The 19,357-nt window shown below is 41.2% G+C and overlaps 1 protein-coding gene across 1 annotated transcript; it reads right to left on the bottom strand.

Annotated features, from left to right (window-relative positions):
• Nucleotides 1–2,229: 2,229 nt before the first annotated feature.
• sgcg (sarcoglycan, gamma) lies at nucleotides 2,230–15,965 on the bottom strand. Its single transcript, XM_073488585.1, has 8 exons — nucleotides 15,846–15,965; nucleotides 11,253–11,454; nucleotides 10,278–10,382; nucleotides 8,322–8,409; nucleotides 7,471–7,590; nucleotides 5,494–5,566; nucleotides 5,062–5,185; nucleotides 2,230–3,780 (listed from the first exon to the last, which is right to left on the bottom strand). Exons 2-8 carry the CDS (start codon nucleotides 11,445–11,447, stop codon nucleotides 3,613–3,615), a joined length of 873 nt encoding a protein of 290 aa, XP_073344686.1. The 5' UTR covers nucleotides 11,448–11,454; nucleotides 15,846–15,965; the 3' UTR covers nucleotides 2,230–3,612.
• Nucleotides 15,966–19,357: the final 3,392 nt, after the last annotated feature.

The following is a 19,357-nucleotide window of genomic DNA, read 5'->3' on the forward strand; positions in this document are numbered from 1 at the left end:
TGTTTACCAAAGTCCCCACATTGAATATATTTGCTCTGAGTTAGATTTAAAAATATGCTGCTTTTTTTACTTTATCTTTTATAAAAAAAAATTATAAATACATATATTTTCTTGCTACAGAAAACCAGTTGAGTGTACTGAAAGGATGCGCTTACATTGAAGAAATAGATACACTCTAAATGTAAAATACTGCAATTACTGTCATGCAAGGTGTCCAATTTGCAGCGTCTCAGCAAGTCAAGAAAATTACAATCATGTTTGTACATTTTGTTTTTTGAATTTTTATGGTTGTTTTCATATCATTTGTGTAAAAGTTGTAAATTTTCTGTAACATAGCCAGTCACTTGTTTATGGAAAAAGCACTTTTTGAAACTCCTCCTCATATACTTGCACTTGTAGACAGCTTGTGTCACCCCAGCAACCTGGGAGAATCCAACTGTGAATGGAAAACCCTTTTATGTTACTTTTAAAGATTTCCTTTTTTCATTGGGCATATGTTTTGTTAAAGCTATGTTAAATTTTGTAACATTTGGTGTCTGTTTTGCATCATTACTTGTTCATATAAAACATGTGTACTGGGGCGCTACAGAGCAAGTCTGCTTAGACAACTAACGATTCTGAGAGGGCAGTGACGACTGTAGCTCAGCTTTTGCTTAAACAGGTCATCCAAAATTTGTTTCTTTTTACAGTGATGGCCTGTTTGGGAAATCAGTAGGAAAGAGTGATAAAATAAAGAGCCATATATATATAGATGCTATAAGTTGGGCACAACCCTTAACATGTTAACCTTTGCCAGCATCAAACCATGTTCATACATTTCTGGTAATTAAAATTTTTCTGGTTACAGGAACAGAGAACAGCACCAAACTGTGGTGCTTGTGTTTTTACTGTACTATTGGTTTTATTTTACTGTTGATGTGAAGGACTACACACACACACACACACACACACACACACACACACACACACACACACACACACGCACTGACCACATGTTGTAAATGTCATTTTGAAACATAATTTAATATGTGCTTGGTATTTGTTGTCTTATTACACCTCAAGCTTGAGGTGACTCAACCGAGGATGTCTCCATGAATAAACCATGGATAACCTTGTGTATCATACATGTTGATGTACACTGTGCCATACGAAGGCCTAATAAATTCCCCTTAAATATGCTGTGTGTGTTTTGTTTCTACGTTTATAAAAGAAAGCTGATTTTTTTTTTTAAATAATACTAATATTACTAGTCTGTCAATGATTTAAACCAGGCCTATTCAACTACTGTCCTAGCAGGGCTAGATTTTGCTCTGCTTTATTATTAATTTTTGCAATTGAAAAGGCTCATTATGAAAGTGCAGGTAAAAACAATGCACCTTTTTAATCATAAAGTTGGTTGTCAGAATGATTTTTTTGGTTCTAATTCCCTCTGCTTAACCAATGTGAAATACACTATATTGAAATGTTTTAATAGCTTTGTAGCAAAATGATCAGGTCAGAATGAGGTTATTAAAGGGCTGCGTTAAACCCACGGGCCACCAGTTGAATAGGTCTGATTTAAACTATTTCAACACTTTTCATTTTATATTTTGTTTCCAAGCAAAACAACCCACTTATTCACTAAGTGGAGAAACATTAACTCTGTTGTTTTATTGAAATTGATATTGGATTGTTACAGCTGACAGCAATAACTTGAATGTTTTAGTTTAGAAATAAAGTTAAGTTGTGTTGTTTTAACCGCGACATTCACATGTGTAAAGATAAAATCCTAATTATTTTATATGACATTTGTCATCAAAGTCTGAAATGTTGAACCCTGAGCCAGATCTGATAATGTTACAAATCATGCAAAAGTTTATGGCTGATGTCATGTACCAGGCTAGGAGATACTGACATTGGCATCATCTAGTGGGGGTGTGCACAAAGGCCACAAATCTGAGCTGCAACTAATACACATTGGGACCTGTATGTCCGTTAGTTTGTGGATCCTGGTGGCAATGTACAATTTATCCACTAGAGTTCATCAGAGAGCCGGTAAGCATGGTTGGGAAATGATCAAAACTGACTCCATGTCACAGCTTCAGAGGACACAAGAAACAGTGGAACTTAAAATACCTCGTTATAAATAAAGAGACATTTGTTCATATGATTTGACTAGAAAACATGAGATCAGTCCTCAGTATATAAAAAAAGAGTGTATGAGAATGAATAGCTCTGACAGACGCATCGTAGAAGAATAGCACAAAGTTTATTCAACATACAAAATTAATAAATACACATTACACACTTTATCAAAATATGTCAGAACATATGTGAGAACTGCAAATCATCTACTTATCAACACTGATGATAACAAAACACCATGGGATGTTAATTGTGCTAAAAACAGCCAAACTGACGCTAAACTGTATGTGATTATCATTACAGGATGCCTTTTTTGACGTAGTGAACCTACAACCTTCATGTCACAACAGAGACGAATGTTGTTAATTACTTGTCACGCACACTGTGTAAAAATAAAAGGCATATGTGGCACAAAAGGCAAAATAATCCTGTTATTTTTCCAATCAGAGTCATAAGACTCCCCACAACTGCAGTACCTTATTTAGACACGTTTTGTTTTTGTTTGCCGGTTGCTGTGGTGGAAGATAATTTCTTGTTAGTCATAGACCCTTGGCTGTAAACCAGGTTACTGAACAAACACAAACCAGCTTACTAACAAGAAAAACTGTCTCTTTTGTAGCTAATGCATAATTACATGCGTATCCAGGGCTTAAAAATAACACAGACCAAACATACATATTCTTATAAACTGGAAAAAAAAAAAACACCACATAATTACACACGTCATACCACACTCGCAACACTTAATGGTACCGTAAGGACACGGTATTTTAATTTCAACCATGTAAAGCTGTTGAAACAAAATAAGAAACCAGTCTGCTGCCTATTGTAACTGAATTTAAGTCAAGGAAAGAAAAAGATACAAATCATCTCTGAAATGAATATGACAATGACAAAAAAACATACCAGCATTTCTTTAAATTTTTCCTCCAATTAAATAAAAACATGCTAAACACCAAGACAAAAACACGACATACCAAGGGCTTGGAGCCAGAAGGGCAAAATAAGTACTTCATTAATATTCCGTCTGCATTTGAGAGGTTTACTTTTTGATTATTCCAAGCCCTTGATATGTGTCACTTTCATTTTATTGCACCACAAGATAATATTGCATAGGATGTAAGCTGTTACCAGCTCCTCATTGCCCAGCCATGATACTGTGTGTGGAAAAAGCTCTCCACAAAGCTCTGATGCAGATAAATTTGGAACTGAGAGCCAATTTGTTTCAGCTGAATAGTTAGAAGGTCATAAATGCAACTAAAAGGATGCATTTCATGACATCTCCAACACGTTCGCCTGAAGGCATTCGTATTTTTACAGGCCTCGATGTGCAAGTGGGATCTCAGCACTGAGATCATCACAGACAGATCCACTGTGGTATAAAGATAAGAAAAAAAACAACCCTCAGATATAAACAGTTGTGCTTGTTGCCTCCCAGAAAATGCATCTACCGAGAGATGGAAAATCGATTAGCTTGTCAGAGTCTTTCTAGCACTCCTGATTCTCACTGCAAGTGGAGGTGACCCCGGCCTTGGACAGGAAGAGCTTGCCGCTGGGACAGACACACACCTCGAAGAGGCCCTGAGCATTTCCAGAAACCCCTCCTTCGCTCAGGGGCAGGCTCGGCATGCGCACCGTCTCAGCATCCAGCACCAGCTGCACAGCAGACAGCGTGGAGAGCAAGGACGACACAAGGAGAACGACAGAAGTGTGTTGAATCAACAAGGAAATATCACTCTGCTTCATTCCTTCACTTAAGGCGAGGGAGTACACACATTTTGGCACAGAGTGGTGGGAGATAGAGGGATGTCCAATGAGTGCCAAACCAGTGTAGAGCTGTTGATTAGTCAACTATTAAATTAATCACCAACTTTTTTCATAATCGAATAATCAGTTTTGAGTTGAGTTTTAAGAAAAACAGTCTAAATTCTCTGATTCCAGCTTCTTAAAGGTGAACATTTTCTCAAAACCTTTGACAGTAAACTGAGTATATTTGGGTTAGGGACAAAACAAGACATTTAAAGATGTCATCTTTGACATTTTTCACAATTTTCTAACATTTTTATGGAATAACTGATCAATTAATGAGAAAAAATGGACAGATTGATCGACGATGGAAATAATTGTTAGTATAAACCTTAAACCAGAGCCCTGGACCATAAGGACATAACATATAATAAATAAATTGTGATAAAAAGTCCAGATTCATGTGGCAGAATGTCATCATTCAAATCACTTTTACTTTCATCCAGGACAACTGCAGCACAGATTATCACCCAGTTTTTCTACCCTATAGCAAGAAAAGAGAGCTGAGGGTGTGATATAGCCTGGATCAACGCTGTCTTATAAATGGACCGAGAATTCATTCAAAAAGGTCAAAACCTGCCCTGATTCAGCCAGAATCAATCACCAAAACTCCAAACAGTGACATGGAAACTGCAGACCACAACACCACAACAGCCCAAACAAATGTTTTGGAAGTTCTTAAGGCGATAAACTCAGAGTTTACAGATGATCTGTTTTGTGCAGTTTTTTCTACAAATATAGATGAACTCTGCTGGAAGTCTAAGGATGTGTCACAGTCTAGTATTATATCAGTTCTCCCTTTCAGTTTCTTACCTTTACAACCCAAATCAATAGATACATGTCACTTTTTGCAACAAAGTAAGAAAGAAATGTAAAGTTGAACTGGTCTAATGAGCCGTATTTTGGACAAAAAGTGTCCGATGCTGCTGTCAAACTGCACCTGAGTGAGCCTCTCATGGATGAAAAGCTTCCAAGTGTGACTTTGAGAGACTATAGCAGTGTGTATAGAAGTGTGAAGCAGCGTGTTGCGGAAAAGCACACTGTATATTTATTCCCCTGGTAATCAAAAGAAAAATCAGAGCAGAAGTTGGTGTGTAGCAGACTGCAGGAAGTGAACAGTGTTTTTCTCACCAGTCCTATACTCGACTGCAGAATGACATCCATGTTGGAAGCAGCTTCGATGTTGCCAGCCAGCGCTTTCAAATGAACTCCTTTCGGTGCGTCCATACTGAGCGAGCGAGTAGGAGACTCCAACCTGAAGCAAAACAGCTCAGCTTTATTTCAATACAGCTTCCACCCACATTCTTTTTATTTATCTAATTCTTTTGAAAAATAATTGAAAACCATATCCTCTTTAGTGCCATTTTACATTGTATGCACCATAGTAATGACATGAAATGAAATAACGAGCTAAAACTGTCGTAAAACCATGTCATGCGCATCTGTTACTGCAAGGAGTTGGCCCAACCAACATGACAACGTGATATTTACACTTGTAGAGTGAGTCTTCATGTGTTATCCAATAATCTGACCCCGACAGTAAGAGCTGGCTGAGCTGCTCACCTCAGATCCTTGAAAAGTTCAGATCTCAGCAGGGGCACCTCCACTGAATGCTGGAAGATCGCTCCTTCAGGACCTGATGGAGAAGGAGACGCGCACATTCAAGCATTTCAACTGAGGTTGAGTGAAGGTGTGTTACACAGCCGACTGCAGTCTGAGGGCCTGATGCACTCGCATGTAAACACTCTTAAGAGCTGTCAGATCAAAACTTAAAGTACCCCTCCAGTCTAAAATGTATATTTCTTATTTTTCCCACAGAGCTTCACTGTGTACAATGATGTATTTGCAGAGTCATATATCCTGGAATTTTAATGAGGGAGAAGTAGGAGCCATTTTAAGGATATTAATGTGTTAATTATACCTTTTTTTCTGCAGAAACCATGTCAGACACACATTTGAGATTTTTTATGTATGCTTTAATACTTATGTGGGGGGATCTTTAAAAAAAAGACTGAAATAAGGGCTAAACATTTTTTTAATGTTTTAATGTAACTCCTCAAAAAGGCATCTACTGAGCTATTAGAATCTGTAGCATTTGAGCAAAACATGTCATTTTTGAAATGACTGAAATATCACCCCGAACTTTAGGGCCCAGACACACCAAACCAACATCAAAACAACCAGAGATGACCAAAGCTGACTGTTACATAGCCTCACGTCGCTTGTGCCTCGAGCAAAAAGCTGCACCTGAACACACCACAAAGACTACAGAGGATGGCCAAATAGCTACAAATAGATACATTCAGTAAAAAAGAGCATTACTAACAGGATTGTAATTTTGAAATAAAGAATGATATACTAGTCTGTAAGCATGCACACACTCAGCACTCTCACACAACATCACTCTGGTCTTGCAGAAGACACTCACATTACTTTCATACTGTGATTACATTACTGACTACTGTTTTGAATAAGTGAGAGATTTACTGTATCTCACTGGGACCCTCACCTAGATTGGCATCCAGCTTTCCAGACATTAACAGTCCAGAGGAAGAACACTGACTTTGTTGAACCTCTGAAACTATTTTAAGTGCCACCAGCAGGTCGACATTTTTAGCTTTTTGTGAAATAACTAAACGACTTTTGGATGATAAACTTTGTGTTCTGTGCAAATTAGAAAATATGAGCGTGCTAACATGTTAAAATAAGATACGAAACATGATAAACATTGTCTGCTTAGTTTTATACCATCGTCATTTGTAAACACGTTAGCATTCTGACACTAGCATTTAGGTCAAAGCAGAGCTGCCGTACTGTGTCTTGTTTAAAGCTTTTTCAGAGGACTGGGCTTTCAGTTTCAGCAGGCAGATTAGGGGAGACACAAGACCTGGTCCTAAAAAAGACCAACAAACTGTAGAGAATGTGGACCCAGCTATGGTGGAGGGACAGAAGCTTTGTTTCAAGGATTTTACTAAACAGCTCCTCTGCTGCTGCGTGCTGCTCGCTGTGGATCAAAATGACCCCGGGCATAATGAAGCTATCAGCTGACATTCTGTTCAACATTAATCAGACGCAGCAGTGTGTGGTCGGTGACCCACGCCGCCATCAATACACACACTGGACACTGAGAGACAGAGAAGACATAATGGGGGATGGTTCAGGCTGATATTCAACGCTCTGTGATACTTTGTGTGGCACTGAGGTGTAATATTCCCTCTGCTGGGGAAAAGTACTACTCATTGCGATGGATCTCAGCTACATAGTCAGGTTTAGATAACTGAGCTCCTGACATCTCATTTATAAGCAGTCGTGCTTTAGAGATATCAACACACTCAACATGAATGATTACAGAAGCGACTGCATGTGTCTTTGTCCTCGGCTGCTGGATTGCCGCGCAGATATCAGCCATCAAAGGAAATTACCCCTGTTGAGCTCACATCTGCTGTCAATATTATCTTTCTCCAAATCTGAAAAAAACATTTTGCCAAGAGGTGTGCAATATTTCCAAGGAAACAGCAGGGGGCAGACGTTGGTATATACCTGTGACTCGTAGTTTGTCTGGTCCAATCACAGCCTGCTCGCCATCTGCAGCGAACAGCATGTTGTCATTGTGGGAGTTAATGAGGAGATTTCGAGCGTGTCCCTGAGCCTCTTTTGGACCTGCAGTGATGAAAACAACAACAGCAACAATGCCTCAGGCGGTTTGGCAATATTACACTGGAATATTAGATTCATCAACATCAAATCGTTCTGTGCCTGTTACACTTTTCAAACCTGCAGCGTGTAGAGAATATGATGAGACACATTCATACTTTGATGTGTGAAAATGTCAACCTCCTCACAGTTTTTCCAGAACCTGTGAGAAGCAGATCTAAAGCAAGTGTGGTATTTAACCCACCTCAGCACCTACAACTGTGAGCCAGCATGTAATCCTCTCTAACAAGCGTTTCACTCTTACTCACTGAGGGCCGAGAGGATGCAGACTATGCTTTTTATGGCTTAATGATCAAGGACACATAACGGCACTGTGGAACATGGCAATTAGTCGGGTCATTTGTTGGCCTTTTAATTATGACAAAACACCCCAACGCAGCCACTGGTGAGCCATAAAAGAAGCACAAATATGATCCTCCGCAGGCCCCGGGCCCTCTGTGTAATGCTGAACGATCCAGTGGCAATGGGGGAGAGAGGAATGTTGCATTTAATGGATTTTAAATGGAAATCTAAGAGATTCTAAATGGAAAGATGGTTTCTTGTCACTGTTAATGTTGGATGAGAAATTGCTGCAGGACAAGTGCATGAATGACTTTACTATTGCCCTCATACATCAATGAGATACTTTGTTATGCGTGAGTGCTGTATGTGTGTCTCTGTGTGTACATGTCTCTTACCCACAGATAACCTCCCCGTGACATCACCGTTTTCATCACGGGCATTAAGGGAGACATTTTCAGAGGAGTGCGCTAGAAGTGAAGAGTCCTGAAAAACAAAAAGCCGTTTTACCATGCTGAGTACATCCAGCTAATAAACATTTGAAATATAGAAGTATAAGAATCAGCTTTAGTATGAAAAAGGATTTTTTTTAATTGACACAAATTGAACAAAAATGTACGATGAGGTTTATAGCCGGGCTAGCAGCATGGCTGTGTGGATCGCTGTGTTGGTCCACCACTTTGGTCCAGACTGAAACATCTCAACAGCTAATCGATGGATTGTCATGAAATTTGGACAAACATTGATAGTGCTCTGACCGTTCCTCTAGAACCACCAAGAGGTTTGCGTTTTTTTGTGAAATGTCAGGATGGACTGTTGTGTCTGTGATCTCCTGAAAAAAGAAATATGAACCAAAACTATGGAACTCCCGACCGAAAGTTGTAAGAGATGGAAACTGTGAATATTTTCAAGCAGTTATGAAACTTTCCTTTGTTTTATCCTCATTATTTTATGTTTTTTTGTTCTTAGCTTTGTTTTATCATGTTGTATTTGCAACAAAATTGAAAGGTAACCAATCTAAATGCAGATGGTGCCATTATATTGTGCAATCGACATGTACTTCATAATCATTAGTTGTCTATCGCCAGTTTAAGTTCATTATCCATTTTAGTAAATCATAACTAAGACAGTAAACATTATACCTGCTGAACATCAGCATGTACGAATTGTCTTTGTCAGCATGTTAGCATGCTAAAAAAAGTATCTGTAGACTCTTAAGATTATCTTAAACCACATTCTGATAGTAATCCTTTATAAAACATTTATACATTCAAATTAACTGAGTAAATGAGAACAAATTTTGGGATGCCAGGTTGAGAAAAATCACATTAGCTGAAAGTTTCCTTTAATTTACAACTGCAGACTTGTATTATTGTAACTACCCTTTATTAATGACTTATTAACATTAATAAAAGCGAAAACCTGAGGGTTGTTCTTATTAATGCTTGACCTATGGAGGATCAGGACATCAGGATTTATTAAGCAGTAATAAAGCCACTAGTCACAGCTTTTACACTCTATATAAATGGTGCCTTAATAGACAGAGGTACAGATGTTTTACACAAATATTAGCACATGATTTGACAACAAATAACTGAGTGAGACATTACTGAAACACTCTGAAAAAGTAAGTTTTAATAAAATGTAAATGAGGCGACCTCAGTGATAAATCACAACCGTTCCCCTGCAGCTGTAAGGAAGCCCTGTTTATATAAATGATCCAAGAAACCAACCTTCATGTCGAGGGCAAGACGGTGGCTCACTACATCCTGAATCTCATTAGAAATCCATAGAAGTGATTGGAGCAAGTGTCTGTCCATAAATGAACAATACATTGCCTTTTTAATGAGGCCCATAAAGAAGAAAGAATGCTTAAAAATCGCTGCTATGAGCAAGAAAAGCCATAACACGTAAACAACTGCAGAAAAGTGTTCCCATCTGCTGCTAGCAGGCGGGCCATAAACTACTTTTCCACCACAAATATCCCTGAGGTTAATGGGGAACTCACTGCACCACCACGTGCACTGTGAGGGACTGCCAAATCCAGTTTGCTCCGACACATCTCCCAAAAAAAGCAGAGTCAGAAATATGCAGCTCGCACACTACAGCTGGATATAAACTGCTCGAGTGTGTGCAAGGAATTAGATTTAGACGATAACAGCACGTGTAGTCTGCTCGGATCCAAGTCACAATCAAGTTTAGTAAAAAATTAGATGAGATAATGGGCACTTGATAGCGCAAACAGGAGTTTGGATGAAGACAGAAGAGGAGGGGGAGCAGAAAGAAAAGATGTTCAGCAAAATGAGAATGTGCAACGAGCAGCAAGAGAAGGTGTGTATTCCTGATGATCTTACTTCTCTGGAGTGGACCTCCTGAGCGTAGAGGGGGTGAAGAAACTCTGACTCGCCATCCTCCAGCTTGACCCCATCTGGGTGCACTTGTAGGTGTCCCATCCCTTCCTACAAAACCAAATGAAGACACACACATGCTCAGATAAAGACACAGCAAGGCAGGTTTAACAGGGAAATGATCTGCATGCAAAGCTGAGTAACAAACTCTAAATCAACTGGACGGCTTTGTTTTAAGAAGGTAAGAATTCAAAATATGGCAGGTTGGCAGGTGAGGAATCTAGATTTTTATCATCCAACCTCTCAACAGGTTTCCAAGTATGAAAAACACACAGCAATGTTCCCTGTAGCACTTCACAACGAAGTGTGTATGTATAACCTAAGTGTGTGTGTGTGTGTCTTGTTTTGCTTCTGTATAAATCCATTGCTGCCATCTGGATTTAAGAGCAGCGGCTAAAGCTAACAAGATGTAAAGACATTAAAGGATAAGTTCACCCAAAAAAGAAAATCCTGTCATTATCTACTCACCCTCATGACGACGTAAAGTCAGGTGAAGTTTCGTGGTTCACAAAACATTTCTGGATCTTCACAGCAAAATGGCGTTGCAGCATTCTCCTAAACAACCGGCTCGTCAAATAAGCAAATAAACTCATCTGGTGTAATCCAAGTCTCCAGAAGCCCCGAGTTCCTAAATTGTTTTGAAAAGATGTTTTAAATACCCTATCTTTTGCCATCTGAAATGGGGGCACGAGCTTGACCGCCCTTTTTTCAATTGATGTTTTCCATTTAAAACAAGTCCCCATCTACTTCAGTTGTTTAGGAGAATGCTGCGACGCTGTTTTACTGTGAAGCTGATGTAGAGTATTTGGAAGTGGTATCAATGACATACAAAGAAAAGCATGGTGGGGAGGACAGCTGGAAAGGAAGGAGTGGAAACTATCCCAGCTGGAAATACAAACTGCCAAGGTGAGTCATGCGTACCGTGTTGAACCACATCACCCTGAAGATCCAGATGGTGAGGGCGAAGTTGACCACCAGGATGACGATGAGCAGCAGCACGAACAGGTAGAGGCAGCGTTTCCTCCAGCCATAGATGCCGATCTTGTAGACATGGTCGGGCACGGGCCTGGGCGAGCTGCTGCCCTGGGTGGTGGTGACATACTGCTCCCGCACCATCTGCTGGCTGGTCACAAACACATTAGGTCAGGTACACGGGCAACAGAAACAGATGTTACAAAGGGAAAAACAACATACACATACAGTCATTACTCTGGCATGGCATGCTTTAGTAGTAGTTTGTCAGGGATATTAGTCAACATAACAGTTTACATGTATTTATTTATTTTGGGTCACTTGGGGATAGTGGACACAAGCTGTGAATGCAATACTGAGATATCATATTTAAGTTGCCTGTTCACACATCCAGCAAGTATGGAGCAACAGTAGCATTTATTTGTAGTCAAATGTTGAACATTAAGTCCAACATTTACTCTCTTTTAGCTCTGTTTTTGGTCTCCACCAACTGCTCAGGGAAATATCTGTCTCTTTAGCTGCTGAGTGCTCCACTGTGTTCACCAGCTAGTTGCTAATTATTACCCCTTTCCAATGAATTGCTTCTGATTCCTGAAACAGTTCTGTTCAAGAGTCTTGGAGCCTTGGTGCCATCGAGCAAACCAGCCAAACGTTTCCACTAGTTTTGAATAGAACCATTGTCATGAAGGATGCATTATCAACAGAGGGCGTTGCACCATGCACAATGACCTGTTGAATATGACATGCCCACTTCGGTTCATGCTTCAGGTCTTTTGTGGTTCCAGATGGGAGTCTACTTTTTGGGTTCCGAACAAATCTATTTTTGGTCGACATGCTCTGAGCGGTTCAAACTGGAACAGAGCCAATTCCATGTTGGTGGAAAAGGGCATTGTGTCTGTCTGCTGTTTGGTCCTGCCTGGCAGTATAAAGTGAATTTCGAGAGCTTTTTCGCTGAAAACAGCTGTCTGCTTTAGATGAAAAAAAAAAATACAAGAGAGGTGAAAGTGTACCGAAACAGTAACCCTGACGGCCAGGAAACCAAAATACGAGATGAAAGTTGCTATAAATCTCCCTGGAGCTGAGGGGAGCTGCAATCATGTTCTGCCTGTCACTACAAGTGACCTCTTTTAATTTAAAATCTTATATTAAGTTTTCTTATACAGTTCATTGCTGCAGCACCTATGTTCACCCTCTGTCTGAATGCTCTTTTTTAGCTACTGTCTCTTTAAGGCGACTGTATAGTTGTGACATCACAACCTTACAGAAGTCCTGCCGGCTCATTTGAGGGTACAGCTTCTGAAAACCGCTGTGTGCTGATGTCAATGTCTTGAATCGATACAATATTGTGAAGCTAAGCAGCAGCTCTTCAACATGAGTTTGCTCTAAGTTGGATCTTTGCTCTCTGAATTATGTCACAAGGTTCATTTTACATCTTTGGCAAACAGCTTTCACACATGCTGCAGAATCTAAATTCACTTTGTTCAGTTCAAAGTGTTGCATACATACACACTGCCTAATTGTACCTCTTCACAATGCCTTGTTCACACAGCGCACAGTGTATCATTCATGAGCCCAGAGCTCATGCACAGACCCAGTGGATATCTGGCTCATTGTGCCAACGGAAAACTTGAGTGAGTTTCCAGCAGTTTTTCAAAAAGGCAAAGGAAAATGCTACTTATTGCAGAGCAGAGGCGGTCCTTCAGCGCACACAGCAGCAGGCTATCAATGAGCATCCGAGGAGATGAATGTCAGCATATTTCAAACCACAGTCATTTTCTGTATTCAGTTCACATGAGGGCAGACGGAGCTCCAACTGCTGGACTGCAGAACCTGCCAGCGAACCCCCCCAGTCAGCACATTTGGACCATCTGACACAGTGACAACAGGGAACACCTCAGGGACAGATTTCACAGCGATACGGGGAAGTGTGCGTTCGAGCACATAGTGGAGACAAGGACCGCACAGCCTCACGGGGCTGCAGAGAGAGGAGTCGTGTCACTCTCTATTGAATAATCTGAATTAATAACCACACGCAGGCTGCAGAGGAAGCTGTTTTCACTGAGGAGGACGAGGCCTGAAGAAAATGCTGTCGGTTGTAGATTATTATGAGTCAATAAAACACCCAAAACAGGCAGAAACAGAGACAGACCGCAGCTTTCTCCAAGCTCCAAATCTCCATCAATAGTGGAGAACCGCTACTTCTCAACTTTATGGGAAAAGTTATCCCAACAAAGACAAATCTGGGTTGTCCCAGCAGTCTTTTCTAAAGCTGACAGGGTTCAGACTCCAGTAGTCGAGCTGATTTACATACGGGAACAGATGTTGAGTGTTACTGCCACAGTAAAGGCGTTATCCATCATGTTCAAGGAGCTACTTTTCAGAACCAAAAACCAATTCTTCTTCCATTAACAGATGTTCAGTCGTGTGACTCCCATGTGATGATACAAGCAGAAAATGGCCGACGGACCCTGCACACAATGACAAACTATATGACTGAACTCAAGTAAGTTCCTGTAAATAATGAAGTAAATATCATTCTGCCCTCACAGCGAGGGGCGATGAATAAAAGCACGCAGGCTTGCTGCCTCTGCTCTCTGAGGTCCAGGAGGAGACGTTTCAGAGAGGCGATAATAAAGGCCTATAGTCTCCATGGCTGGTCTCTTGCTGTTTGTAGTAAACACAGGGAGGAGACGTGTTGGCATAAAAGGCTGAGAGTATTTCTATGACCAAATCCGCCTCTCCGCAGGACCTGTCACATGGCCCGCGAGGCCAGCTGTGATGAATAGCCCTTATTTCACAACCAAACAAATGAATGCTGCCTGGAAAAGGAGGAAAAAATGACTTTGTGCTTTTTCCAAGGGGAGAGGAGAGCGAAGGTTGATAAGGAGGAACTTATGTGAAATGCTCTCCTTTTTTTGCCCGTATCTCGCCTCATTTATATTTATTAATCATACTTGTGAGTCATAATGATAAATTGAATATCAGCAACGCAGAGCAACTTCAAGTGAAGGTGTGTCGCACTACATGTCATTATGGATTCCTTTGGGTTTTATTTTTGGGTGTTTTTTCAGGGGAGTTCTCCATCGTGGCTCAAGAAAAGGACTCAGATTAATCAGCGTCTGCTAAATTGAGCTATTCCAATATCCCCACACTATACCTATTAACAGCCACAGATCATTTGCGTGTTAACATGTTGATCAGCCCACTCTGCACTTGGGGCAAATGAGCGGTGAGGATGAAGAAGCTCTGGATTTGTTCATTATCATGCAAATGAATTTGATCTAACCCAGTCTAATTTGGTTAAATGAGGGCATTAGGAGGGCTCCATACTCGAGGAGGAAGCAGCTTTGAGGCTGGATGTTTAAAGGCGTCTTCCAGCTCCAGTTTCAGTGTTACCACCAGCCCCTCAGCCACAGACTGATCCTTCCATAGCAACCCAAATAAACACTCCCTGAACAGTCTCGCCGCTCAAGTGCCGGGAATGCTCACTTTATGGGACTTACAGTCTGACCTTGCAGACTTACAGAGAGAAGGCAGCTTTAAGCTTCCTTGTGACAGAAAACTGATTTGCTTTAAATGAGACTCTCAATCTAAAACTTTAAAACTTGACAAATATAGATCCCATTCGGCAGGGGAGACAGCGCTGTCGACACTGACACAGTCCCCTGCTCCCACAGATGAAAAGCATTTGGTTCAGCAGAGTTAGCAGGGCTATTTATCCTAGGGCACCCTCTCAATTAACCTTAAACAAGTGATGCTCCCTGCCTGGCTCTGTCTCTCTGTGTCCGACCTCTGGATGAGATGAGCGAGGGCCAGGGGCGGACAGGCGCGCCTAAAAATCCACAGGGTCCGGCTGTAATTGAGAATCCAGGCTTCCCTGTGAGCGGGGGCTTGACCTGACCGAATGCCAAAAGTTTCAGCGAGTTAGGAAAGCTCAGATTGTTTGGCTGGAGAGGAGAGGAAGACTCGGAGGAGCTCGGCGTGTGGAGCGAGGAGCGAGCGAAAGCAGAGCACAGGGCTGTAGTTTGTGTCTGTCTGCGTAGTGAGTGGCTCCAGTCTGCTGTGATGCCTTAACTTCTAAAAATAGGACACGGCATTGTGAACTAAATTTAAGAAAGCAGCACAGGACACACACACACACAAAGGCACATATGCACACACACTAGGTAGGTTTAACCAATGAAAAAGAGTAAGAAACTGGAATTCTGCTCATAACACACATAAAAACATCATGAGGTGCTCTTTCACAAAGTTATTTGTGTATGCCAATATTGCTGATGGCCATGTATGGTAAAAACTGCTGACAGCTGGCAGCCAGAAAACACTTTCCTCCAAATCCCAAACTACTTCTGCGAGGACTGCAAAGTGATCACAGCACAACACGAGTCACCAAGACAAGAGAAAAATGTGAGGAAAGTGTACAGTAGGTCAAAGGTTACTATTATAAAATACTTAAACATTATCTTGAGAGGAAGTTCTGAGAAAAAAAACAACAACAACAAGACACAGAGTGTTTGTGGAAGAAAAAGGCAGAGCACTCACCGTTGTGTGTTGAGGCACAGCAGACACGATCCTCCTTCCCACGATACAGTAAAGCAGAGCTCGAGCTGGTACGAGCAGCTTGAGAAAGCAGCAGCGCTTGAGCTCCTCACACGTCTGTCAGCCACTCAACAGCTGCGTGCCATAAATCCAGCCCTGACTAATCACCACGAGACGGCGCTCACACTCCCTCTGCCTTTTTATCCCTTCCTGCAGAGATTTGAATATCACCAGTGTGTATCTGAGAGAGAGGGAGAGAGAGAGACAGAAACAGAGAGAGGAGGAGGAGGGGGGAGGAGAATTAACCATCAGTGAAGAGGTTCAATCTCTCTCTCTCTCTCTCTCTCTCACACACACACACACACACACACACAGAAACCATCCATAATGACCAGAGGCAGTTTGTCATGCATACCAGTGAGTCACTTTCACTTGCCCAGCCCAAGGCGCCGATGCAGTCCAGTCTAATTTGAGACTTCAGTCATGGCTCTCAACATAAAAGTTAAGCTGGTCTTTCAGATAGCCGCGCCGGGTGACAGTCAGCAGGCCGGGGCGGACCTCGAGCAGGGCAGTTAGTCAGTCAGAGTGGCAGAGGAGCAAAGCAGGCAGCAAACACACTGTGTGATTGTTGAAATGGAAATTGTCTTGAGTCATGGTTTTGCATTATTTCAATCACAAAATGCAGCTTATTCTCAGAACGTTATACTTTAGGTAAACACATATCAGTAAGTCAAGGTCATCCCTAAAATATGAATGATTCATGCTGGAAAAGTTCACCCCCAAAATTTGAATGAAGTCAGTGTCTACTCTGTTGTTTTGATTGAGAGACGCCTACTGGCAGAAATCACTTATTGTGTTTTTACATGATCTTATCAGGACAGTTAAAGGATAAGTTCACCCAGAAACAAAAATCCTGTCATTATCACCCTCATGACAGTGGAAAGTCAGGTGAAGTTTCATAGTCCACAGCACATTTCTGGAGCTTCACAGCAAAACAGCGATGCAGCATTCTCCTAAACAACTGAAGTAGATGGAGACTTTCTGAGCTACGGTGCTGAATAATGGCCAAAACAGTTGAACTTTGACCTTGGATATGAAATGCCAATACTTCATCTTTTTATACTTCTAGACATTTGTGTAAAATGCTGTTGTAATTATCAAATGAGTTACGTTGTTGTGTTTTGTGTGGTCACAGTGACCTTTGACCTTTGACCTCTCAAATCTAATCAGTTCATCCTTGACACCAAGTGGACATTTGTACAGTATTTAAAGAAATTCCCTCGAGGCATTCTTGAGATACAGTGTTCACAACAATAGGACAGACAGATAGACGGACAACCCGCAAACATAATGCCTCCGGTTACGGCTATCACCGGCTCAGACCATGGACCTATAAATAACTAACTCAGACACATAGAAAACAACTGAAACAAAAACCTAAAATGGCTCCATACAGCTCATCTGGCGTAATCCAAGTCTTCAGTTCCTGTAAATGTCACAGTAAGCCATGACAGTGAAGCCGGCACGCACAATCGCATGACCCTGAAACTAGCTCACCTGAAAGGAACGCAGTTGTTATTAATGTGACCAGTTACACATGTGCTTTTTCCTGCTATGATATCCCAAAAAATGCCTGCTAAGAAAAGATCTAGCACGAAAAGCACAGGTGTTACTCATAACAATAATGATGACTGTTCTATTCAAGTGTGCCAGTAAGTCATACCAGTGTGACAGTGAGCCAGCATGCACAACACCTGGAGCTTCATACCGATGCAGCTAAATGGAATTCAGCCATCATTAATCTTCACCTGTTTTTGAACCACCTCCCCTTCTTTGAGTGTTTTGTTGGATTAACATCTTCCTGACTCTATCTAACAAATTACACCTTAAAGGTACAGTCACATCACACTTCTGACTCACTGTATGAAATAAACTGCAGCATTGATTTCATTCATTGTCTACAGCTTGTGATCGCTGTGCTCATATTTATGTATTACCCTCGTTCAAGGCTAATGTAGCTGTACCTTAAAGGTGCAATATGTAAGAATTTTAGTTGAAAACATCCAAAAAATGAAACAAAATTATCAACAGAATCAACAGGTGTTATGTCGTCTATGTATTGTGTTGCAAAGATATACATAACAAAGTTTGCATGCTAATCTGCTAGCTCCCGACCCATCCTGCTCTAAAGCTCCTGTGCTAGTGGTGTAAACACCAACAGTCCCCAGGTTCTTTGAACTCCTGGTCCGGACTGCCTTCTGCACGGCTAACTGAGCTAACACCAGCTACAGTTAGCAGGTGATATGCTGCCCCCTGTTTGTAGAGAGAGAGTATGAATTCAACAGGTAGTCAATTCTTACATATTACACCTTTAACATAGTGTCTGGTGACCTCACAAAATTCCCAAGACAGGTTCACCTACCTTCAACCTGTGCAGAGGACTAATCAGCCATGAGAACTTAGATCACCAGTGTGGTATATGAAGTGCCTTTAATAATGTGAGGCGCTTATAAACAAATGAATGTAGGAATTGACAGAGCCGGCAGGAAAATGACTGATGGCTGTTATTTCATTATATTTAGAAAGGTTTAACATGATTACAAACACTAATTGCACAACCCCAGTTTATAGGAATGTGATTTCCATGTTAAGTTGGGTTGAAGAGATAAAGAGCACTATTTTCTGTCTGTTCCATTACATGTTTCTGCAGAAATCTTACATACACAAAAGCTTCGACATGAGCACTGCACATGTATCTACAAGTAACCAGCACACTACAGATAATACACACGCATTTCATTTATACCTTATAAAATGAAGAAACAGATGCTTGAGTCTATTAAATCAAACACTACAAACGGGTTCATTCTTGTCAAACACTTCAGCACAGAAGCAGCAAATCCAAATGATTGTAATAGGAATTTGTTTTAGCCTGATGGAAAACAGCAACAGATATGTCAATGTACGAGTTTGTTAAAAAGCCACCTCCGAGTTATATCAGTAAGAAGTCACCTCTATTGAAAAACAGGCACTAAATGTCTTTGCGTTCTCACAGGCAGATGCTGGAGGAGCTGACGGGTGGTGCATCTGTCAGCGGTGGGCATCCTGCAGTTTGTTTTTGCTGTTGCTGCTCGAGGTAGCACTGTGCAGTGACAAAGGGACATCTGACAGCATCCATCACAAGACTCCTGCCTCTGTCATGCCCTGAGCAAACATCTGACAGCGGAGACGGCTTCATTTCATGCTATTTCTTATCAATATCTTATAACCTTTCACTGCCTGCAGCTCCCAACAGACAAATGGAAGATATGAATGATTACTCTCTTGCACCATGTTACAAATGATCCATCTTAGACTGAAAACTGTCGGTTGAGTCAGGATTTCCCTTTGAATTTACTGGATGACAACACTAGGTACGTTGCGTAGGTGCAAAATCGAGGACTTTCATCACCAAGCATGCTGATAATTGACAAAACGTATGAACTAAATGAGGTGTGAATTTACCCAGCAGCACA

Source organism: Pagrus major, chromosome 2 (genome assembly GCF_040436345.1).
Source record: "Pagrus major chromosome 2, Pma_NU_1.0".
NCBI classification, from domain to species: domain Eukaryota; kingdom Metazoa; phylum Chordata; class Actinopteri; order Spariformes; family Sparidae; genus Pagrus; species Pagrus major.